Here is a 26,664-nt window from a genome sequence, read left to right as displayed (position 1 = left end):
AGGTTAAAAAAAAAAAAAATCTACACCAAGCAAAATGCAAAAAATATCATAATTTCATTCATATCTTTCAATATGAACTCTTCTTACTACTCGACTAAGCCTCTGCTGTAAATTTCGTTTCAAAATAGTCACGTACTTGCCCACTGACCAATCACAGCACAGAATCTCACTGCAGCACTGCTGCTAACGCTGACGTCGTTGTAGACCTGCAGGCTGCTCTGGCACGTCCAAGAATGTTAAACTAAAGATCTGATTGGTTGAAGACTATACCAATCAACAATATCGTCCCCATTCACTTAAACTGCACATGGAGGCACTGGTGAGTCTGCAGGCCTGGGGCCTCGCTTCTTACCTAGAGACACAGAGGTGAAATCTGATTGGATAAAAGCTCTACTTAAAACAAGCTGCACTGGAAGCAGAGCAACTGAGGAGCACAGTAGCTGTGCAATGAGAAAATAAGATAATGGGAAAAATATTTTTATAAATTATGATACATGTAGTGTATTTAAGAAAAATTCTTAAATTATAAAATAGCTATAACTTTGTGATTCTGTTTAGGCCAGCAGAGAAGGCTTTGCAGGCCCTGACGGCCCACCACTGATAAAAAAGCCTAGCCTAACCTAGGCTGCATGTAGGCATCCAACTTTAAATATTTAAATCACCTAACCCCAATGAAGTTACCAATGAAGTTAAGAATTGTTGAAGTAATTTTCGAAGTAGGAATAATTCGAGGTACTACAGCGTGGAGGCATGCGCTCAAAGTGCTTTCATCCTTACCTGCCATGGTTTAGTCCTTATCACCATGTCCAATGTCGATGCCCAGTACACAGAAAAGCTTTTTCAAATTGTCTTTGACATTTATCCGATATAAATCAGAAAAGGTAGTGTTCAATGTAAAGGTTTTGAAATTCTTCTGACACACTTCACCTATACTTCTCGACCGTCCTCTTATGATGTTAGAGATGCAGTGTCAACAACATCAAATAACACGGAGCCAAGGGCCCATTTACAGCCTAATCTCACCTATGGTTTTATAATTCCACCTACGCAAGGGGTGTGGGCTACATGAAGTAGGCTAATCTTTCATTATTGACATTATCATTTATGCAAAATAGTTTTGCCTATTTTTGATCCGCATTATATATTTTTATGATTATTTTTGGTGTAAACATGTGAGCACTGTTTTAAGGCAAATCGGTAGAAGTTCCCTACTTAAATAGCCTGCGTGCTAAATGTCATTTCCTACTTAATTGTTCTAAATAAACGTAGTTTTGCTGTTATGGAAGTCATCACAATAGTAGCACAACATAAAAAAACAGATAAACAAGTTGAATACAAGTTTGACAACACAGTATATTATTATCATTGTTAGTACTAGTAGACCTATTGTTGTTATTACTATAGGCCTATGTATTGATTGTTTTATAGGCTACGTTACATAGGCTACTACTAAGCACATATACAGAAGGCCACATTGTTATTTTCGTTATGTTATTGGCATCACACTACTACTATACAGCTATATTAACAAGCTAAATGCACATTAGAAGGGTGCTCTTTCAGCAACACTTAAGCCATCTGAGACTACAAAACGGACCGATTGCTTGCAGCGTGATTGAGTTCCGAGAAAGAAAAGAAAATTACGTTCAATATAGTATTGCAAAATATTAAAAACGTGGCAGGAAATTGCTAATATTGTAAATGTATAACACGTTAATCTCATCACTGCACTCTATAGGTAAACAGCCTTCAGTGGACCTTGCCTCAGTTAGCACCTAGTCATAGCACCACTTGTGCTTCCCATTTTGACCTTCATTACTATATCATCACTGCACCATCATCATCAACCTCTAACCTGTTCTGTTGTAACTCTGCTGTCAGCGTCTTAGCACCTCTGACAAAATCACATCATTGTGTAGGCAATTTGGTCTAAAGAATGATTTAGCATGGTGCTTGTGTGTGAACACTGTTGTAGGAGTTGACTATATGACCTATTATTTAAGACTCAAATATATAAAAATGAAATTCATGTTCATTATCTTCTTTAAAATAATATATTAGTCAAATGAACACACTATATTCAAACGTAATGGCGTGACAGATATATACTATATATATATATATATATATATATATATATATACTTCCCTTTCTACCCCCAGAATGTAAAAAAACACAACTCCATCCCATCTGCAACATAAACACCAGACAAGACATTTGTCAATTGAACCAATAATCCTACACTTACCAACAGCACATATAAGAAGAACAAAGAAGCCATTACTAGAATCAGGTGAATTATATAGCTTAGAATGATTATTCATACCACTGTTAATACTGTTGTCTCTTGTGTAACAATACCGCTAACTGTTCATTCCACATTCTATATTTGACCTATTAACAAGTAGATGGTGAGGCAAGAGACAATTAAAAAAACACATCAGTGCTGACAATCTATTCTTATAATATCAATCAGACATTTGAGTCCATCTCTAAAAAGTTGTGGCAGATTATTGACAGCATTGTCCAGCCAGCAGTACACCACATCTGGGCACTGCAGAGCAAATTCTCTCTCTGCAGCTTCCTGGTCCTTTTCACTGTGAAAGGGGTTGCTGCCAAAGTGTGACACTTGGGTCAGTTAGCCCACCTCTTCCTCATACCAGTCTGCAGCCACTGATGCATCCGGCAAAAGGTCTGTGGACAGCTTTTTTGGGCATCCCTCTCTGGCAAGTAACTAGGGATCCCCTTCCCTATAATAACAATTGGACGTTTAACAATAGTTTTCTCTTTGAAATATAATTGTTCTAATTCTGTGGGCCCTTTGTGCTTTCGAGAAGCTGACCTAAAACCTGGATTCAAGGTGGAACTAAAATGAACACAATCAGTGACACATTTTCAAAATAGTAACACTTCTGACGGTCTGCATCTGCCTACAGCTCCAGAGATTAATCTTAGGGGTCACAAGACAGTTAACATGGTAGCAATGAAGAAAGGAGAACGACTTAATCTTGTTTTTGCTCTTGCCTTGTGATATTAGGAATTTTTTTAATATTCTAGAATCAAACTTTCTATATCTCGATGGCAATAAAACTGAAGTAATTTTATTTGGACCACAGTATTTGACCAACATTATATCTTCTCATCTTGGCGTTTTAACTTCTTCTGTTTCACCAGTCAATTCAGGATTTAAGTGTGACAATTAAATCAATGAAGTAGGTAAATTAGGCTTAGTGTTTGAAAAGAATGACCCAAACGTCTCTTTATTTTCCAATTGTCATTATTTATTGCTTCATGAACACATGCTCACTACATACAAATAACAAGTAAATACATGATGTATACAACTAGGTTGCAAATTAACCATCAACATCAAATATCAGATGAAATAATCAGCATTAAATACATCTGTATCAATAACCTAGACAATTAACAAAGACACAGGTAAATATAACAAATCTATGGTTTAAATACACGTATACTGCCATCTAGTGGTAGAAATGGTAAACACTCTTAATCAGGCTATTACAGGCTATGAAGCAGCAAAGCAATACGGTGGAAGAATAAATAGCAACAACTCTGCACACACAAAAATGACCTTGATTAAACTATATTAAAAACTGTATTGCATCGAACAATCCACAGATTAATCGAAAACTTCATTCTTGCTGTGTACATGGATAAATTAATATTAAATCGCATGTAGTCAACTATTGTTGCTAACACATTCCCATCAGCCCACATTTATTTATTTATATTTATTTATTTTTCTTCTAATGTTACCCTGGTATGTGCTTGCATCATAGACGAACCATTTTCTTGTATATGGTCATTCTATTACCTTCACTTTTATTTTGACATATTCTTATTTCCGAACTACCTGTCTTACTTTGCGTGGCTCTTGAAAAGAAAAACAAATAAACCATAAAACAGACTATCATAACATACACGGACCAGGGGGGCACACTCCTCTGCCCTCCGACACCCTCTGACTGCTGGCGGCACTCCTGTGACAACTATTGGCACTGGCAGCTTGCCGAACGAGTGCCGCTCGCCTGCCACAGTTGTGGCACCTGACTGACACAGTTCCGACACCTGCCACTGGGGTGCCAGTGCCACAAGAAGGATCTCGCTGTCTCTCAAATATTGACTGGACTTTATTGGATGCCCCTGCTTTAGACATTAAGGTAATAGTTTAGGAATATGCGTGGGCTAAATAGTTTGTCTTTTCTGTGTGTGTTTTACAAGACAATAAATGTGACAAATAGTAATTATTCTTAAGTAGACCTACAATAATGATAAAACATTATTATATAGAGTCAAAGCGTGTGTGTTTGCGAGCGCGCGTGCACGCGCGTGATTGTTGGGCGGTGGGGGGCGTAAAGGGGCGTGGAATAAGCCAACATCACAGGCTAATGCGGTGTCCCAGCATGCCATTAATCTCCGTCTGTGGACCGTCTGACTGACACCCAGGTTGCCGTCATCCATCCTGTCACCCGAAGTACTCAGTGACGCGCCGGCTACATCTACTTTCTGAGCATCATCCCCGGTAACGGGATGAAACCGACACTGTGACAAAGGAGCATCTCCTCCGCGTCTTTCTCTTCTGCACAAGCGGAGCTCGGCTTCCGCACTCCCACTGGCGGAGATATGAGGAACCCACTGGCCGGTTTAGCCCTGACATTCTGGCTCTTTCTAGAGGTGAGCGACGCCTGCCATTGTTTTTTTTTATGAGCGACAATAATTTTGATAGCTTCGGACACGCGCGTGTGGTTGAAGGGGTAGTGACGCCCTTTGAGTGTATTGTTAAGTAGAGACAATAAGTCGGTTTCGTTTTGAGGCTTATCGGTTGCTAGCAGGCTCCCTTTGATATAGCTCCGATACGTGCCGCCTGGTATTGTTTTGGCCAAATTCAGTTCAAAAGTAGCGACATTTAACAGCTTCGCTTCATGACAAAATTACACTCATTGTAGAGGACACATTTAGATCTTTATAAAATGAATGACAGCGTGCAGTAACTTCGGCACGCGAGTGACCCATCAAGAAACACTTAATAAATATATATGTGTATGTATATATAAAATCTGAACTTTTATTTTGATAGCACGCCGTTACCTCTATTGTGAAACAATAGATATCAAAAAGAACAAATAGATATTAAAAAGAACAAATAGAGGGGACGCTGGTGGCTTGATGTACATGCTGGAAAGAGGAGTGGAGACGAGGCTACGAGGGTCCTGTCTAAACGATGAGACCAGTGAGAGGCTGTCGGAACGCCAAGTAGGCTACCTGGGATCCTGTCATCCTTTGTCCTTGTGCCCAGACCCCTGAAACTACTCATTGGGTTACTGGGCCTGTAGGACAAACGCTCACTGGTGTACAGGAATCCAACTGTACCAATGATGTTAAATCAATGACTCTTTTCTCATAATGTGATTTGTATGTGATTTTCCACATCTTGATGCATTTATACTTTTTGTGAGTCCAATTTAGTGCCGTATATATGTGCTCCTGTTTTCCTAACACATGCACTTTGACTTCTCCAACTGAGAATGATTTTTGGTCGTGTGAATGTGAGGGACGCCATTGGGGATTTTAGGATATTTTTAACATGAATGGGGGGACGACAAGGAGCTCTAATTTTGTAGTTTTTGACAGGGCTCTGAAGGTACGATCCCCGCTCTTCCTGCCAGTCCAGTGCCGCTGACATTCATGTCTGTTCGTGTATTATTAATACACATCATTATTATTTTATTTCATTCAGCAGACTTGGTGAGTACATCCATTTTGAATGCGAGCAGTCGGAGCCCTTGAACCTTGCGATGGTTCACTTTGATAGGTGGCTCTGACAACGTGTACATTTGGACTGAGGCCGCTGACGTTTTGGTTCTTTTTCGACGGCTTTGATCAACAAAAGCACAATTTACTTATGTCTCATGTTGTGGTGGAAGCGCCTCGGAGACACTTTGGCTTCAAATGTCTCAGTGAAAGAGATGCAGGGACGAGACAGACGTTCAAAACCCCCTTGGTGACGGTTTTTCTAAACCTAAATACGTGGTTTTGTTGCCTAAACCTAGCGTTCGTTTTGTCGGCGGAAGCTAACTGTAGGTAGTTATTTGAAGCCCAACCATGATGTTTGATATATTACATTTCGTGGCTATTGGAAGAACTGCCGTTAGACAGTGTTGCACAGACGGCATTGCTGCTGTGGCGCTGCTACTGCCAGCCCTGTTTTGGCTGAGAACTGCACACGCGTCACAAATCTCTTATGTCTGATATCGGACAGAATCGTCAACTAGTTGCACTCTTGTTTCCAGTCAACTTGTTGGAGTGGGCGGATTCAAAAGTGTGGACCAGGTCCACGACTCTCTATGAGCATAAGCCGACTCACGGCACATGTGTGTCGTGTACAGAAATTTTGGCAGATTTTGGTTTCATCAAAGATAATGTAAGTTCTTTATAGAGTACTTTTATTTCCCGGTCTGGCTGCTTTATCCTTTGTAATGATTAACAGTGAATAAAGACCTACCTGGCTTTACAGGAACACTGTTGTTCCTTCATGTCATTGTCTTCTGTCTGGATGAGCAGGTGATGTGGTGGTTCACTGTTGCACTGTGATCTGTAGACTTTAGCTTCTATCTTTATCTTTTCAACCCGTTTCGCTGCTTATTCAGTTTGACATCTTTAAAAGCCTATTGTAGACTTTTCTGTCTGCTTCTCTCTGAAATCGCTTTTTTGTCTTTCCAAAATATCTGATAATATTTCTTCAGGGAGTGCAGTTAGTGACCGGGCGGGCCCCGTGGTAACTGACAGCTGGACTGAGGAGCAGCAGGGGCGGGGCCTAGTGTCTCAAAACAGCCATATAGCATGGAAAATATTTTGCACCACTACATTTTAGCCTTTAATTCTGATTCTACAAATCAGTTACTTGATGATGATAAACATCATTCATATGATTTTTGAACAAGACGGTCAACACTACAATACAGGAGAAGAGCCACCTGGCACATTATGGCTTTAACGGTTTGGAAGCTTCGTTATTCCGTTGGATGCACGGTGGTGAAAGGAATATCAATGCCACACAGAGTTAGAGACAGAGATTCACCTGCATTACCTTTCAGAGGCTTTCTACACTTCGTTGGTTCTTAGCATCACATCTTGGTGGATGGGATATACTTTTGGGTTTTAGTAACTTCCTCCTGGCCCCTGTCCTGTCCACACTGTTATTATCCGATGTACATATGGCTACAAGAATGAAGAATACAGCATGAAAGAGAGGGTGTGGGTTTGTTTTTTATTTATAAGTCCTGTCCTGTTTTTTGTGTGTACATAGTTAAAGCTGTACCACGGGTCGAGAGGGCAACAGGCCCTGAGGGGATAAATCTTGTTTTGCCCCCCACACTTACAGAAACCTGTTCAGAGGTTTCTGTAACACTCCATCCAACAGCTCAGCTCAGGTACTCACCCTAAGCTCCTCTCCTGTCTCACGGAGCAGACGACTCCTCTAGAAAACAGACAAACCTTGAACAATGGGAATAAAGAGATGCTGCTAATAATAACCATTTAGTTTGATGTTTGATGCGTAAGGGCCCACTGCGTCTGTGATGGCAACAACAATGCAAACATTTAAAAAAAGAGGTTTAGCCTAGCGTGACATGTCGCTATTGACCACTCTCTGTTTCGTCACATTCACACCTGCTGGACTGGACCGCGGGGGGCTGTGTTAGCTGTCTTGCTAACGTTATGGTAATGGTTATATGAAGCGCGTCATCACTGATCCTCCTGAATCTCTTTCATTGAATGCGTCGTTTTTACACACACACTGTATTAAGAGGAGGCAGGATCAGGAGGAAGCCAGTGTTGACTCAGTGTGTTGCCTGGCTGGGAAGGCAGCCATTAGGAAAGAGTACGGCGTTGACTCATTTTTGCGGTTAATTTCATGCTGTGTAACTCCATTTGAAGCTAGCTCATTTCAAATATCTAATAACAGTTCCATGTTCTTGCTGACTCTGAGTAAAGCTCTGTGACTGGTGAAGTCAGTGGTCACTGAACTAAACCTCGCACCACCTTGTTAAAATGCTGTGAATTATGCAAGTTAGAATTGAAGAGCTTGAATTCTTGTGATTTTGATGTAAATAATTACATTTACTGTTGTTTCTTAGATGCTTTTAGTGGGTTTGAGCTTTCCCATTGTTTTTGATGTGGAGATTTGACTTGTGTGTTTATGGGAGTGATTGATTCATCCCAAATTGCTTCATTTCATTGTAACAGAACCCAAAATAGCTACTGCATAGCACAACTGTTGATATGTGATTGTGATTCGTGATCATTGCAAAGGGTGTTTTTTTAAAGTCAAATCATAAATAGTTTAATGTGTATTTGCAGAATGAATTGATATGAAATAAGCTTTCAAATCATGTTGGTTGGAAAGGAAGAAGATTACAATGGAAACCAGTTTCAGGCAGTCATTTTATGGGATGTCTCAAAATGAACCTCTAGTTCTAATAAGTGAAGCCAATGCGAAGGTGCCTTAAACTTGCATTCTCTTTTTAATTGTATAGAAGTCTATGAGAAAATGACTACTTCTCTCTTGATTTATTCCCTCAGTAAACATTGTAAACATGAGTTTATGGTCTCAATCTCTATTTTCAAGTCTTCTTTAATACAGCATGATGTTCATTTAGTAAATGATGGTCCATTTAGAGTCAAACAGACCATAATTGCTTGTTGAGCCCTAATCACGTTACGAGGCGGAGCTCTTCAACCGCTGCCTTTTGAGCTCTCTTTACTTCACGAGGTGGAGCTTTTAGGATGACCGCTAATAAACCTGAGGTGGCCGTATTGATGACTGATGTCTATTCAAAACCTTTACTGCTACCTGCCTTAGTCGGGGACAATGTGACCCATGGTATAATTCAATTTGTGTTAGATTCTTGTTCCACGTTTGTGTTCATTTTGTTAGTTTACAAATGGACAGTCTTGTTTTTTGGTATTCACCCACCACTCCTGAGATATGAACTGAACTGGGGTCTGAACCAAACCGTGGATTTTGAGAATGGTTACACCTCTATTTCGAATGATGCCGGTTGTAGGCCACAGTAGAACTCTGAACTGAACCCATGGGAATATTTTACTCTTTACATCTCCCAAAGCATTTGGGGTTATTGTAGTTCCAAAATTTAAGAGCGTGATTATCTCACAAAGAGGAGTAAGACAAAGAGTAAGGGGCTAGTTGTCTTGATGATGTCTGAGGACTTTGAAAACCCCTTAATTAAAGTAGGAAACATCCAGTTGATGCAGAAGGCAGCTGAATCAGCTGAATAATATTGTAATTGCTTCTCCCTCATGTTCCTCTGTTTGAATCATGTTTTCTAACACAACAAAGAGAAGCTGTGATCTTGATTTGACCTGTTCAGGCCACCGTATCCCTCCTCCTGCTAGAGCGGGCTTGTGGTGTGCAGCCATCCAGTTAATAAACCGTCCATTTCCAGGCTTGCAAAGATATTGGTTCTGTGCCCATAATTGGAATATAATTGCATTATTATGCAGCTTGATGATCAAGGTTTGTTTCATTTTGGCATGCGTCTGCAATTCCAAATAGGAAAAGCTTGTCTGCGCCTCCCCATGAAAACTAATGGCGGTGCTTTGTATTCACTATTGGCATATCTCTGCTGCTATCTGCTGGATAACAGATATGTGTTGTAATAAAATCAAATCCTTTATTGGGATTTGATTTTAATGTGTCACATGACCGTGCAAAGGATAAGCGGGTATAACTAATGGGTGGATAAAAAAACAATCATCCAGTTGTTAAAGCTGCAGTTACAAAAAGCTAGGTACTCTATTCATCTTTTCAAACTAGACTCAATTTAATTTCAACATTTTTTTGTTGTAGCCTTTATTGAAGTGCCATTTTGATGACTATATTTTTCAAACATGTAACAGGAACCTGGTCAAATGTCTTGGAAAAAGTGATGAAAAAGCAGTTTAAGAGTAAATCTTTTTATTAGTGCTATTGTACAGGTTTTCAAACTTAGTTACAAGGCTGCAGGTCTTGCTGTATGTCTCTCACATACATCAGATTTACAAATCAAAGTTTTAGTCTTGTTACTGCTGTTGGCTAGAGGTCCCTGTCAGACTGGAGAGCATTTAAGCTTTTGTTCGTTTACAGTTTCTTTGAGAACTTGACAATAGTGTGTCCATCGCCTTTCTCAAAGCGGCAAACCGTGACTTCAAACGTCCACTGGACACGCCGCTCACTACTCGCTCCAATAACCACTTGCTTCCTCCGCATGTAGGTAGTAGTAGAATTACAAAATGCAGAATTTAACTGCATCTGATACATTCAGGCAGACCATCAGACTTAACAGATTTCCTTCAGGCTTCCTCCGGCTCTGTTTCCTGCTAACTGTCTCCACTTCAGGCCAAAACACACACTGACTCAAATGATGCTTGTTGGCCTGTTGCTCACTAATGGCATCTGTGCGGTCAGCTGAGATCAATAAGACAGGAAGGATGGCAAATGGGAGGAGAGGAAGAAAGGAGTGAAACATAGAGCAGTGGAAGAGATGAAACAGAATGAATTAGAATCAGAAGAGGATTAGGAGCAAAAGAGGAGATTTTTGAAGAAATTAAGGCAAATAACTTTTTTTTAAGGCTGATATTAATGCAATTGTGTCCATAGATTCAAATTCTTTTTTGACCATTTTAATGCAAAGATATTTCCTGATCATTCCAAGTCTGCAAAGTGCCTGTTCTTGCAGAACCACTAAGACTTACGGCTCATTCCTGGCAGCGGGCAGGACAATTTAGACCATAATGAGAGACTGAACTGCCTTTGTGTTGTAGCACACTGCAAGTTAGAAAGATCTAGAAAGTTACGGCAGCTATTCTGATGAGTTTGAAGGAGCAGAGCCATGTTCAGTAATGTCTGACCTTTCACAGGAAGCCTCTTTATTGACCCGTCTCCTTTCACAATCTACACCGACAGCATCCTGCAACCTCAAAGGCAAAACTCAGCCTTGATCGCCACACACACACACACACACACACACTCGTACTTCTAAAGCTTTCATGTGCATTGTCCAACCTCCTCCCCCCCCCCAAATGCCCTTTAGCCAAAACCCATCTGAGCTGCTTTTATAGCAGGAAAACACATTCTCTGGTTGCGTAACGGTCATTCTTGTCCCGCTGGAGCACAGAGGGACATTTTCCTCCGCTGTCAGCACTTATACGGAGCTCTAATTAGAGAAGGACAATAAACAGAGCTGGACGGTGACCACTGCTGGCACAGCGTTGGGAACCGGATAGCAATTAGGTCCAAGCTAACGTTGATAGATTGCAACTAAGTAGTACTAGTAGAAATGTCCTTTTAATATATTATACATGAGCTTTGCTGGTTTGTTCTTTCTGCATGTACTGTACGTGGTATGCTGATGACGTAGTCCTCAATTATCCTCGCCTACACTTATCCATCCATCCAGCCAGAGGTGACATCGTTAAGTGAGTCACATAAAGGCTGATGTTGGCCAGAATATTGTGAGATGAGAAGCTGTTAGATTCTGAGGGGGATTGAGAGGGAGGATCAGGAGAGTTGATATCAGAGCCTGGACTGTTCACAGGATCTGCTTCAGTAGCACTGAGGAGCCAGACATTTGGTTTAAAACAGTCAAAAATGAACTAACGTTATCAATTATCCTCAGTCCAACATTAGAGGACGAAGAAGAGCTGCCCTGAGGGTTACTCTTTCTTTAATTTAGATTGTATGGACCAAGTTGTAAAGGCGAAATGCTGACCCCTTCAATTGCAGCACAGATATTGTACATATTGATGCAGAGAGGAAGCCGGATAGATGGATGGTGCTCGCATGGAGCCTGAGGGACTTGTGCTTCGTTAACCGTTCTTGCTGATGTAAAGCATTACATTACACTCCTGGTCCCAAGAAGATGAATATTAATGACATTTTCTGATATGACCACCACTCAGGTCAAAACATCTTATGGACACCGTCTACCGCACCAAGGTGTCTCTTAAAGTAGAATGCTGAATTTCATTAAATTTGTCTTGAATACTCACGATCCCTAGAAGATGAATCATGTCATATTTATATATATGTGTGTATATATATATATATATTTAATAGGTATGTATTTTAAGATGAGCCCCTGACTGATCCTCTCTAACTCTACTGTTGACCTTAATGGCGGATTATCAAGAAATGTCATAATTCATGTTCCCCTGAGGATGCATCCTCGTGACTTCGATAACCCCCCTGATGTTTTCCCCAGCACCGAAAAACAGGTCAACTCTTTTGGTTAAGACCGAAATATCTAGAATGGATTGTGTACTCTACGTTAAACATGGCCATCAATCAGCTTCTGTGTGTTTTTAAAATATTTGAGAAAGATCAGATGACAGTTGATGACACACTTTCTGTGCGGGTAACATTTCCCACCAGCGACCACGGTGATAGCAGAACACAGTCTGGACAAATGGAGTGGATGTGCATTGTGACAGTGGGAGGGAAAGGGATGCTTTGTTAAAAAATATCCCACTGCCATCTTTGTCTCGGCCTCTCACCGTGTGTGTTCCTGACATTTTCCTCTCAGCTCTAGTGTCACAGTATGGTCCCATCCTCCACCAGTAGCCCGACTAATAACCTCTTGTGTTGCCATGTTGGGAGCCACCAAAACGACTCGACCCGTCATGCCGCAATGAAACAGTGTCAAAGAAGCGGTTGGGTATCGTTGTGTCCTTTTAAGGCCCATTTCTATCAAACCACTAAAAGAGAAGACACAAGTGAATGACGGCTGCCCCCTCTTAGCTCTGTCATCACAGAGCTACAGTATGTAAATCCAATCCCCACGGTCAAATCTCTTCAGTAACATGTCTCGTCTGATCACATGACTGCTTTAATTAAGTGAGCGGATGTTTTACCTGCACATGAAATATCAAATAGATATGCTCTCAAAAAGCTGCTTCCACTTAGCCGTGTTACTTTTTTTTAATCACCACCAGGAGTTATTAGAGTTTAGTGCATAACAATGTGAGGTGAGTGAATGTCATATCAGTTTCTCCCTGAGGCGAGGTCCCTGCAGCATGATTCACTTCACCAAGCACGCTCTCCTCTCCACCTCCGACCGGCTCCTTTTCTCTTCTTTATCTCACCTTCCCTCTCTCCTTCCCTCCTGCTTCTCTCAACACCCTCAGCTCGTTCCGTCCTGCTTCTCTTCAGTGCGCAGAGACGATAACGGTGAAAATCCTCTGCGCGCCGCTACGAAGCGGGCTGCGTTTTCACAGGGATCATCTCAGAGACGGTTAATGAAAGGGCACTCTCCAGCCGGCCGGCGTCAGCTCTTTGTGCGTTCTCAGTGAAAGCCAGTTGATGGAAAAAATGAGGACACACACACGCACGCACAGACACACACACGCACGCACGCACGCACGCACACACACACAGAGGATGCAGGGGGATCCTCGCTCTGCATGCCATTGTGGATTTTCTTTTATCAAGTTAGACAAAGAATGTTTTCCTAAACTAATTTAATCCATCTGTCTTTTACAGTGTGTGGAAGCCAAAAAGTACTGCTGGTATTTTGAAGGCAGGTACCCCATCTACTTCATGTAAGTACCACAACGTTCCACTCCTACATAAGACCTTGAATGTCCATCATTATGGCCTCTACAAAGAGATTTGACAATTTGCACTTTTTGGCTGGTGAGGATGGACGGCCAAGTTATTGTTGTATGACGCAGGTCTTTGTGGTTTTTTAAGTTCTGTTACTAGAAGTTTGTTGTTATTAAGAAATAACATCAGCACTTGCTTTTTGAGCAATTCTCCTTCATTGAACTTTGGTAAACATGTAATGCAATTATTTCATCGCCACCATTTTTCAAAAGACTCCAGAGCAAAAAGTGCAAAAAATGTCTGAATCTAGTTTTCTAAAAAAGTGAGTCTTTACTTTTAGTAATGTTCTAAATCTCAAGAGTGTCAACACTTCCGGTTTCACAGTAAAGGCCCACCCACCCGGCAACCTATGGTTCTGCTGAGTGAAGTCAATGCTTCATGTGTTAATGCTGCATTCTCTCTAGTGTCCATCAGGGGGCGACTCCTCTGGTTGTATAGAAGTCTATGAGAAAATGACTCTACTTCTCTCTTGATTTATTACCTCAGTAAACATTGTAAACATGAGTTTATGGTCTCAATCTCTACTTTCAAGTCTTCTTCAATACAGTGTTATGTTCATTTAGTAAATGATGGTCCATTTAGAGTCAAACAGACCATAAAGCAGGGTATGCTTTAGGGCGGGGCTACTGTGGTTGACATCACTGCCGCTACCAGAGCCGTATACGGCGTCTCTACGTCACTCCTCCACAGTCCAAATATGGTCACTTCTGTTTATCGGTTGCAAAAAAACAACATGGCGACGACCGTAATCCAAGATGGCGACGGTGAAGTCGCCGAACTCGAGGCCTCATAACAGCAGTCCACAAACCAACGGGTGATGTCACGACGACAATGTCCACTTCTTATATACAGTCTACGGGTCCACCACTGCTTTTATGTTGAAGCACACGTAGAAAGTGACAATGATGATTTAGATTTAGTAGCACTTTTACATGTATTCATGCTTGGCAAAGGAGCAAAAGTTTGTAGCGACAAAAGATAAATGTACAATGAAAACGGACATAGCGAATAAATGATGGCATGAGGCTGACTGTGACCTTCCTCGCATGTATACATGAAACAAACATAACAGAAGCTTATGAAGCTCTTACGTGTCGGCTGGAATACCAAATAGAAGCTAAGAATCTGCACTGAGCTGCAGAGCTGTGTTGAGTCTCAGTGGGGTCATCAGCACGTGCAGCCCTTGCATCAAAATTCTAAGTATGCGTCAATGGGATTTCCAAACCTATTGCTTACTGGAGCTTTAAACTCTGGCAGAGTGGTTTTAAGAAGTTTATTTTACTGATTCACACAGACGACCGGCTTCTCCCACAGTTCCAACTTTCATCCATGTAGCTTGCTTTCCTGCTACTGGCCACGGAGAAGGGAGAGCACCCGGGAAGAGAGATTACCGTAGTAATGAAAACCAACTCGGTGGGAAATACTCCTTTCTCCTTCACTGTGTTTCTCCTCCACTGTTTGTTGGGGGGGGGTTTATCTTCAGCTTCAACCACACCAGAATCCAGTTTCTTTTCCAAATAATAATCCACGTGTTCAAATATATCTGACAAAGAGGAAATGAAAAGCTTGGAGCACGGCGTCTGTCGTAGAAGCGTACTGTATGTCCATTTTGATAACGACACACAGCTGACACGCTCTACTTCTGTGAGTAAACCATCAAAGGCACAAAGAGAAGGGAAACGGTGCTGAAATCACATTGCAGCATTGGTGGTATTGTCTTTGACAGGTAGGTGTTTCCAGTTGTTTTCATTTCCAATTTGGAATCAACCAGACTGTAGAAGTGAATGAGCATATTAAACCAGGTTATAGATCATAACTCAGTATAACATGATGATAACTCTCAAGAGCTTAATCATTCACAGATGTAATCAATGCATCCAAAGCTTGGAGACTCTCAGGTTTGAATATTCACATTGCTCTCAGTATAACAATTTATTTCGACAGCACCGCAGACGGCAGCCTCCGAAATAATCCGAAAGCAGGACTGTTGTGTTACGCTACATTAGCTTTAGCTTGGTCATCCTTAAAGGGCCCGTGCTTAGCATTTTAGGGGATCTACTAGCACAAAATAAATACATCATTCATAACTATGTTTTCATGAGTCATCGGAACTTGTAATGCTGATCAGAATGATCCGAATAATGAAACCTCCCTTTACTCAGTCAATGATCAGCATGATGTTGTCTGGTTTAATTTCGAGATCAGGATCTTGTGGGGACTCAAAGAACCAGACTAGTTCTATATTGAGTCTGAATTCTTCACCATTCCTCCAGTAACAAAGAACATTTACAGAGTTTTTGCAAACAGTGTGTGTGTGTGTGTGTGTGTGTGTGTGTGTGTGTGTGTGTGTGTGTGTGTGTGTGTGTGTGTAATTGTTTTAATAATACTGCAGACTCTCGGGCCTCCAGGGACAGCGGTTGCTCATCCCTGATCTAGTGTTGAAATGCTAGACAGGACTGGGAGTCTGAAGTATGCACTGTCATGCTGGCTATCCACAGTCATCTATCACACACACACACACACACACACACACACACACACACACACACACACACACACACACACACACACACACACCCCTTGTTATTGTTTCAGCTGTGTTAGTGCAGGTTTCCTGCTGCTCACCATACACTGATCAATCACAGTTGGCCTCTGTTCTGAATATTTGGCTCCCAGGTTGCCGGCTTGCCTTTTATAATGAAACCATTTAAAGTTTGTTTAGGAAGCAGAAACTGATGAATCAGAATCCGCTTTATTTAAGCAGGTTTTCACTTACAAGGAATGTGCTTTTGGAGTTTGGTGAATACAATAAGCATAATAACCGAACATAAGCATAACAGCACTGCAAAAGTAAAGAAACATGAATAGAAAAGGACACATTGAAAATATGAAGAATATAAAGTAAATAGAAAGTATGAATAGAATATGTGCAATGTAATGTCATCTTAATTGCGTAAAAGCAGCATGAACAAAATAAATGTTATTGCAACATTTTATTGCCAAAGAGGGCGACGTTTTTTATCTTGTGTAAAGTTTAAGACTTAGCTCACCATCACAATCTACCGCTTATCTGCAATTTCTTTAAATTAATTCCAAACAAGTAGATTCAAATATATTTTTATTGCTTCACAGATTTTTTTTTTAGTAAACATCCTTTTGAGTGAAATACAAACAAACTACTTTAAAATAGTCATAATTATAAGCGCCCCTGTGCATCATTTAGGATAACTGAATAAAAGAGAAAATAACACCCTTGTGTAGGTCTTACATGATAAATCAGGAATTACTTTTCTACCGTGATAGAAAGCTGGACAGCTTTTTCAGGTCACTCTTTTGAGGAAATGCACGATTATCCCTATAATGGAGATTCATGACAATACTTCACCACAACTTGACACAACGTATCTTTTCATCGTGGGCCAGGATAATATCAGATCATTAGAGTATGGAGGGGTAGCGGGGATGTAGTAATTGGAAGGTTTGGATCCAAGCCCCCAGGAAGAGTGCCAGGCTTTGAAAGGAATTCTACATAGTATGGGGTCAGATCAGTCTCAATAATTGCAAATGCACACAGAAAGACTCACAAATGCACACAGAACAATTCACAAATACATTCCAATGCACAAATAAATAAGTAAATAAATAAATAAATAAATAGGTATCGTAGAGCTCTGGGTGAACACAATATTTATTTCTTGATTCAACAAAGCTGACAGTCTCGTGGGGAGGGGAGGGGGGAGCTGCGCTCATGTGATTGGTTGAAAATGAGGCTGACATCTGATTGACTACAGACAGGTTATGTTGAAAAAAACGCATTTGTGAATCCAGCCGTGTCAGGACAGTCTCAAAAACCCACAAATGAATGTGAAGCGATTTACAAATAAATGCAGTGCGATCCACAAATAAATACATACAAATCCACAAACAAATACATACAAATGCAGAAATATATTTGTGATTTTTTTTTTACATTTATATAAATCGTAATTTATTTATTTGTGCATTGGAATGTATTTGTGAATTGTTCTGCGTGCATTTGTAAATCGAATATATTTGTGAATTGTTCTGTGCGCATTCGTGAATCTTTCTGTTTGCATTTGTGAGTCTCTGTGTGCATTTGCAATTATTGAGACTGATCTGACCCCATAACATAGTGGCCGAACAAAGGAACTACATCTTCTGGGTCCATCACGTGAGGTGAATCAACTTCCCAGTATGAACACTTGAATAGCCCTTATTTAAATCATTAGGTCCTAAAACTTGTAAAATCCATTAATAGTACAAATCCAGAGTTACTTTCCTCCGTTCATGGGAAGGATCAAAGGCTGGGAGGCGGGGTTAAAGATAACGCTAGTGCGCTTGCTGTCTGGGCCCCATGGATGCAAAAGATCGCTTGAAGATCCGGGTACTTTTCTGCAAAGAGAGTGTCCAAGTGTCCTTGAGCAAGACCCTGAACTGCTCCTGATGAGCGGATTGGCACCGTGCATGGTAGCTCCTGCCATCAGTGTATGTCTGTGAATGTTGGCATATGTTGTGAAGAGCTTCTTGTGTTTGGTAGACTAGAACAGAGCTTCATGAAGTCCATTCACTATATCGTCCCATCCCTTTGTTGTTAAGGACCTGTGTATATTTTGAGGCTAACTGCTGACCTGTATGCCTCTCTGGGTGCTTTCTGTGCTGTAGATGTCGCTCCTATGAGGACTGCTGTGGGACTCGCTGCTGTGTGAGAGCCCTGTCCATCCAGAGACTATGGTACTTCTGGTGAGTTACAGAGAGACAGTATCCTCTCTTGCTTCTATGTAGTACTTTGTTTTGACTGGCCATGAGTGTACCTCTGTGTCTGCTTGCTGCGTTGCAGATGATTTTAAACAACATGTAATCATTGACAATGACGTGAGGCTGAAGCCTGATCTTTTCTTCCATCCTCTTCCTGCTCCTGCCGGACAGGCACGGGTGTGTTGATGGTGTTGGGTTGGTGAAAGGTCTGACATGTCATCTGTTTTTCCCGTTCAGGGTGCTGCTGATGATGGGAGTGCTGTTCTGCTGCGGTGCCGGCTTCTTCGTCCGCAGAAGGATGTATCCGTCCCCTCTGAGAGACGAGCCAGCCTTCAACGTCTCCTTCACCAGGCACCCTGCCACCTCGCCAGGTACAGCAGGATTCAGACAAGTGCAAAGGGATGGCCGTGTTAGCGCATGTGAGCGTGCCCCTCTCATGGCCGTGTATGCGTAACGGTAGTGGACGGAAACATTGTTTAACTTAACTAAATAATAATCTATTTGGTTGCCGGTAACTGCTAGCTAGTAAATATGGATGTAAACAATCCAGGATTTAAGTCAACGCAGATTCAATCAGATTTGCTACATTTTTCTGAGCGGGGAATTGCATTAATTGTCATTTCATTTATTCATGTTGCTGAGGAGCATGATCACATGGTACACCCAAAACACGCAAACACTGAAAAAAACTGACATCCTGTACAAAAGCAGTGTGGTTCAACTGTTCTGTCAGTCTGTTATGTATGCAGACATAACAGACAAAAATACCTAAAAGTATTAAAAAAAAGCACAATATTCATAGAAATCTGGTTAGTGTGTAAGGACAAAAAGGAAAGGGTAAACACCTATAGGAAGAAATGAAGTGGCGACATGATGAGTATAATGTTTTAAAACCCAAAGCTTGATTGATTGATTGATTGATTGATTGATTTGCTATTGGCCCAGCCTGTATAATTGGGGTGTTTATGGGTCTTGCAGGTGAAGCTGATACTGGATGACTGGTTTGTCGTACCTGGTTCACACAGAAGTGCACCAACATCATGTGGTTGAAGCTAACTGTTGAATAAAGACTAATTGATCAGTTCATGCAAAATGAGAAGACACAAAGAGAAGTCTGAAGTATAACGTTCTGTGATGTGTTAGTAGAGTTTAAACAAGAGTTTAAATTGGAAAAGTTTCAGGCCGGCTATTTGTAACATTAGAGTAAACAACAACAGGATTGCTAAGGTCTTTGGACGATATGAAATATCAATAGACATATTTAGTTTGAAAGTAAGAATGTTCTGTTCTTTTGTTTAAGTGACATTTAACTTCCTGATGGACGACTTCTGTATAATTAGGGTTTGCATTAGATAAAGCCACAACGGGGAAGTCCAAAAAGCTCGCTGCTGATTTGAGAAAGTGCGTAATAGGATCACACAAGTCAGGAATTAATGGTAAATGGACTTGTACAGCGCTTTACTAGTCTTTCCGACCTCTCAAAGTGCTTTCACACTACTCATTATTCACCCATTCACACCCATTCATACACTGATGGAAGGGACTACCATGCCCACCATCAGGACTAACTAACACTCACACACCGTAGGCAGCTACGGGTGCAATTTTGGGGTTAAGTGTCTTGCCCAACGACACATCGACATGCGAACAGCAGAGCCGGGGATCGAACCGCCGATCCTTCAATTGAAGGACGACCCTCCACTAAGCCACAGTCGCCCCAAATTACACCTGGGGGCCATCTCATAGCACCTCCAGTTACCAGGAGCATCAGTTCAGACCATACTGTGCAAGTACAGGGAACAAAATTCAAACCTTTTCTCCTTTTCTTTCCAGTTTCCCAGCAGCCGGGGAGTATGCAGGGCTTCGGGGTCAACGGAATGACGGGTGGCGACCCGGGGGTCACCCTCACACACCCGGCATACCCGCCACAGCCTGGCTCCGCCCATATGATGATGGGCTCCTACCCACCGCCTCCGTCCTACTGCAACCACCCGCCTCCGTCCTACGAACAAATATTTCAAAACAGCGACAAGAAGTAACTTCCGCAAGGTACTAAGGAGATGGAACTCGACAAGTGGAAAAAAGGGAAGGAAGGAGGCAGTGAGAGGAAGTTCAGATGGAGATGAGGGAGAGGAAAGCTTGCCAAATGTTTTCAGACTTGGAAAACACACACAATGTCTTGTCCTGTGGAAAAAGACCAAAAGAGGCCCAGTAACCCCCCCCACACACACACACACACACATGTTTACTCACGCACACTGCTTCATCTGCTCCTGATTTACGTGGATCCATCTGTACAGTGATCGTGCCGGCCTCGATGAACTCAAAGACGAGCGAGGAAGCACCCGTTCAGGTTCTGGATTCACCCCACTGTCACCTGCTCTCCTCCACCCTCCCGATGCAACTACAGCTAAACCTGTACAGACGTGAACAGAAACTCATCCTGTATTAGAATGCTGGATATGGCTTGTCTTCACGGAAAGTCTTTTAATAACTGTTTAGGGATATTTTCAACTGAACAGCTGAAACAAACAGCTGCACAAACCGTCCATTTTCAAAGGATGACGCCGACTTATTTTCCATCCAGCATTTTACTGCAAGATGGGACCTTTACTAAATGATGAGTTCTTGATCCATTTTTTATTACGGTATGTGTAGTCCTGTTATGTAACGACATAAGGAGCTGCTCCGGCAGTCACCGGCTCATTCTCCTGTTGGCAGCGATGAAGGAATCAGACGAGGACAGATGCTGCCACATGTTACCGTACCGTCATAGTGGAAGATCGCGTCAGGAGCTACAGTGACTGACGAGGGCTATTCCTGGCCAGCTAGTGTGTTAGTGGTTTGCTCACCAGCTGCAGCAGTTCACTAACTAGCCCTGCTAATAAGGTTTCAAATCAAACATTCAAAGAGACACCACCTCTGATGTGAGCAGGCCTTTAGCCCTGTATTTACACCAAAGTTAAATTAGCTCCTTTCCTTGTGTTATCTGGATCAGTTCATCAGCAAGTGAACGCTGATTCAGACCAGCTGTCTCTAACAGCAGCTCCTTCCTAGATGAGCTGAATTGAATGTTCAGTACTGGTGTTCATATTGGATTTAGAAGTTACTGCTTGTGATGGAGGCTTTGCAGCATGTTGACACTTCTGTAGTACCTCCAGCTGTTGTCCATGGGACTCCCTCAAATTACTTCATTTGTCCAACCAACAGTCTAAAACCCAAGACAGTCAATGAACTGTCATATACCACAAAACAGCAGCAGATCCTCATCACCAAGACGCTGGAACAAAGTAGTCGTTGGCCCACGTTATGGAGAAGCATTTAGATCCCATTAAAATAAGTCGGTAAATATGTAAAGGGTCGTCTTTCCATAGATAAATGTGTGTACAGATGTTTGAATCATACGGAGTGAGAGAAGTGGATGCATGTGGTCATTCTTCTTCTGCTCTCTGACTGTGCGGTGGCTGTGTTGTGTAGGAGCTGCAGCAGTGATCCGTGCTCCTCCGTCCACTCGGCTCATTTCTCTGAAGCTGTTGCTTCTCTCCATGCACGTTCAATGGAAACAAACTGAAGGCGAATCAGAGTCGAGACAGCATGTCTTTTGTTCGGCCGTTCACTTGACCTGGACCGGATTTAACTTTAGATTTTTCTCCTGCTGCAACAAACATCTGAAGTACATTTAAGATAAAAATGCTGAATTTGTTCTCACAGTGAAAGGAAGCTGCGATGGTAACACCGTTTCTGCCTGGGTGAATCAAACCTCGATTGCAATCCAGTTTGTTCAATGCGTTACTTTTCTTAAATATCTGATCAAAAACATGATTGGAGACCTCGTATCCAAACGATGAAGCACAACGAGACCGAGGAGAAAGAAACCTGCGTTATAAGCAAAGTCTGCCAGAAAGAAAATGATTGTTGACTTCGAAGCTGCAAACGTGGTGAGAAAAGAGTTCACTTTCTCACATCGTTTTCCAGCACCTGAGGTTTGTAAAGAAAAAAGAAAAGGGATACTTTGACACTGTAGGAAAAGTGTACATTTGTGACCCACATAAATACTGAGCTGGAGCTAGAAGGTAATTAGCTTAGCTTAGCATAAGAGCTGACATCTTTTATTGGGAAACAATCAAAGAAAACAGAAACACACTTACCAATACAAGGCCAATAATGTTGTTCCCATTTGTTTAATCAGACAGAAATAGGTTGGAAAGTCTGCACAGCTGTCTTTACGTTTCTGATTGTGTTCGGATGAAACGGACAAAGATGCAACAAGTTCATTCTGAACTTTAGACACAGACATGATATTCATATACTCGTCTCCCTCTCTGCAGGAAAGGGAAGACGTGTTTCTTTCCTAGAATGTTGAAATATTCCTCAATCTGTTATTTTTTACTAAAGCATCCACTGTTTTACAGTTCAAACATCAGTGAGCAGAAGTCATAGTAGAGGTCAGACAGATACAGCTGTGCTTACAATGAGTTTAGACGTAACCACTGGGGCGTGACGAATAGAGTTTACTTTGTTTAAGCGATCACACAACATTGTGGAACGTTGTGTCACAGACCTGCTCGTAATGAATGTTGTGTAGTGTGTTTTATGATGCTTTACAGCCCCATTGGTTGTGTTCATCACCGCTTGTTAGTTGGCTCGTGTTTGTTGTTGTACGGTGTGTTAACTGCTAACGTAACTACCAGTACACACACTGCTGTTCTGCTGCTACGCGGGCAGGCCGCTTGCTGAGCTTTATTCTGTTTCTGGTAAGATTGTACGACGTGTCTTAAATGACGACTTTGAGTCAATTGCCTGCATACATCGCCGCTTGTTTCTGAGTTTGAACGAAGTGTGTTTTACTGCACCTTAACAGTCCATTGGTGTCTAGACGTATTCATTCAATCACTCACACACTACAGCAGTGGTCACAGTCTACTGAGTGCACTTATTTATTTATTTATATATATATTACCCCAAATAGCCGTGAAATAAGGAAACTTAATCCCTCACTATTTATTATGCGGCATCATTTTGAATGCTGTTTGTTGTGTAGGTGCGGCGCTGTCCAGGGTCCTGAATAGGAGCGGAGGAGATCAATAGGCAGAAGAACATGATGTGTTCCACTTCTAAGCCTGCTCCTTCTCACTTCATCTCGCTGCCCGGGCTGAGAATAGATCTACACTGACAAGAGCACCATTTCTATTTTCATCAGTTTTCATTTCCCTTCGTTAATAAAGCCAATTTCTGTTGAGTTGCTGCTCTCAGCGAAGCTCCGGCATTTGTTTCATATGTTGTCATAGGTCAGTTTATTTATAGGCCTTTATATGATTTGTTTTTACACAGCTTCAACTATTCTGGAATATTTGTCACTGAAGCTTCAAGGACCCTATAAATGTTATTTGGGACAGTGGACCTTTAAAGCCACTATGTGTTGTTTTTACACTTCTGTATTTGCACAGATTACACAACTGAGATTTAACATCTTAAATAATTAGCTTTCCAGGTGCTGGTGGTAAGCTAGCTGTTTCCCCCTGTTCCCAGTCTTTATGCTAAGCTAGGCTAACTGTCTGCTGGCTGTAGCTACATATATCGACAGTGATGAGACTGGTATCAATATTCTCATCCAACAACAAAGTAAATAAGCATATTTCCCTGAAATATTTAACGAAGCACTAGTATTTCTTCAATCTATGTTTCAGACAGCCGGTGGCAGCACTGACTGACTGACTGACTGACTGACTGACTGACTGACTGACTGACTGACTGACTGACTGACTGACTGACTGACTGAGCCCTCTTTCATTCTACATCATGTGGTTTGTTATCAACGTTAATGGAACCTCTCTTTGTCCCAATGAATAGTGCTTTTCTCTTTCCTTAACAGCCAGCCTGCTTTAAGTCTTTAAAATGGTATCCAGTGAGTTAGTATTTGCAACATTCTTCCTGCAACACATTATGAGTCTTGAGTTTTATGGAGCTGTCTCTGTAAAGTATCAAACGGACTGTATCCTAACTGTCACATAAAACATAAACAAGTACACGAGTGAAATCCAGATCACAGTTGAATTTACACTAGTTTACTTAGCTTGTGTTTGTGCAAAGCTCCAGTGTGTACAGAGATGTGGTCATTTTGTAGAAGAACACGATGACTGGACTTTTGTGGTGCAGTAAATACCTTGATGATGATGATGATGATGATGATGATGATGATGATGATGATGATGATGTGGTGGTTTGAAGAGGTATTATAGTTTCGTCCCATCACTCTGAAAACACAAAGCGCCTCTTGAGGTTTGCTTCGATCACAAGAGCTCGCTGTCAAACCTCTCAGCCATGATGAGCACACACACCATCATGTACATATACATGATGATGTGGATTGCATGGCTCAATTCATTCAAAAACAATAAAACAAAAAGGAAAATAGAATATGTGATCAAATCAAGTGTTGATCCTTTTTTATGGAGGATGAATATGCTCTCTTGGAAAATATACATCTTTTTTTTTCTTAATGGAAATGATTACCTGAGGGCCTGCTTAATATGGAATCCCAAGACTTAAATATTATCGAAAGCTAATTTCAGGGTAGAGTAATCTGGCCTGTAGTTATGTCTTGCTATTACAATAAATGTAACTTCATTTACAGCGGCTCTCAGATCACCATATGTTTGAGGCCGTTATTGATAGTATTTCTTGTTACTTTGTTCTGTGAGGAACATACCTCTGTCCTGTCTCTTTTCATATAAAGACGAACAGACTGCCCTGACGGCACCATCAAAGATTATAAAAGATTTGTACAACACCAACGCCTGTTTTGGCACTTTTAGGGTAATTTGGTTTTCAGTTTTAAATATTCAATTCGGAAGTGATCCCTCCTGCTCTCCAGAGAGCTGTGGGGATATTTCACTGTGAGAGAACATGTGTAGTGCACACACCTCTGTGGAGACCATTCACACCCTGATCTGTTTTCTGGTCTCTACTGGGTTCCTACCCAGTAGCAGGTTTTAGAATGAGATCAGGACCCTGTGCAGCAGTTTCTTCTGGTCTCGAGCTGTTGGATATTGGAAATGCATAGCACAATATTAGAGACGGTATTCTGTTTAATCATGTCAAACTATGCAACAGGTACTGTAACTGTAAAGGCATCTTAACCTTTTATCCTTAACTTCTCCTTTTTCATTTGCTCTTTCAACATAAAATACCGTTTTACATTGTGAAATATGTAAATAAACTTCACTTCTGATAACTTCTGAAACGTGATACTGACTAATGTGTACCTGACTTGAGGTTGATTTTTCATACCACAGCAGTATTGTATTAAGAATCGGTAGATGGATGTTCCATCCACCTGGTATTATGCACATTCTCCATTTGTGCATAAGAAATTGGAAACTGAAATTTTGAAAATAAATATTGCAAAAGAAGTTTTTACGTCTGGAGGTTTGTCGTTAAAAGCACAAAGCGATTGGAAACAGACATGGCGGGAAAAAAATCATACATGAAGCAGTGACTTTAACGACCACTGAAGAGGCGAGAAATGAAAAATCTGATGTGTGTGTGGAGACTGAAGTCTGCATTTCCTTGTGCAGCCCTGTTGTACAATGACAACAAAATAACCTTACCTGGAAATCTCTGCAAGAGAATGAAGCTTGTATGTGCGTTCATATGCTGTTGGGATCATTGGATGTAGTGAACACTTTTACCATCAGACATCGTTTCAAGCGCCCGCTGGTGTCCTCATACAACCGTTCGTTTATTACGCTCATTGTTCGTGTGTTTTCCTACAAAAGCCAGTAGTGTCAGTTTCCGCTTGTTACATGCATACAGTCTTTTCAAAATGACCTTCCGCCTTCACAGGAAACAGCTTAGTCAGGTATGGGCAACAGGTCGTGAAACGTGGCAAGGAGGGTGTCCACGCAAGGTTGTACTGAAAACCAAACATAATGTATTAAACTAGTGTTAACATAAAACAAACAATAGATCAGCAGATCAGCGAAGTCGGTGATTGAAGCGGTGCATGCATGTGTGGCATGTGTGCTGTGGAGGTGTTGAAGGTGCAAAAAGGTAATGCAGGGTGGATGTCAGCTGTAGGAAGGGAGAGAGACCGTGAGCATCTGGACCAGCTGTTATAGCCTGGAAAGCCCCGGAGCACTTAATCAAGCTGACAACCCTCTGTTGTTAGCCATGTGCCTGCTTAGGTTGGGCAGGACAGCCTG

General features: G+C 41.5%; 1 protein-coding gene across 1 annotated transcript; it reads left to right on the top strand.

Moving 5' to 3' along the window:
• Positions 1–4,647: 4,647 nt before the first annotated feature.
• On the top strand, positions 4,648–20,499 carry vopp1b (VOPP1 WW domain binding protein b; the record flags this gene model as incomplete). Its single annotated transcript, XM_079181955.1, has 5 exons — positions 4,648–4,698; positions 13,562–13,620; positions 18,368–18,445; positions 18,698–18,831; positions 20,294–20,499. The coding sequence occupies 5 exons, from the start codon at positions 4,648–4,650 to the stop codon at positions 20,497–20,499; spliced, it is 528 nt and encodes a 175-aa protein (XP_079038081.1).
• Positions 20,500–26,664: the final 6,165 nt, after the last annotated feature.

The sequence above is a fragment of the Pholis gunnellus genome (genome assembly GCF_910591455.1).
Source record: "Pholis gunnellus genome assembly, chromosome: 20".
Taxonomy (NCBI): Eukaryota; Metazoa; Chordata; class Actinopteri; order Perciformes; family Pholidae; genus Pholis; species Pholis gunnellus.
Note: the sequence above shows the minus strand (reverse complement) of the source record. Positions and strands in the feature narration are given on the sequence as shown.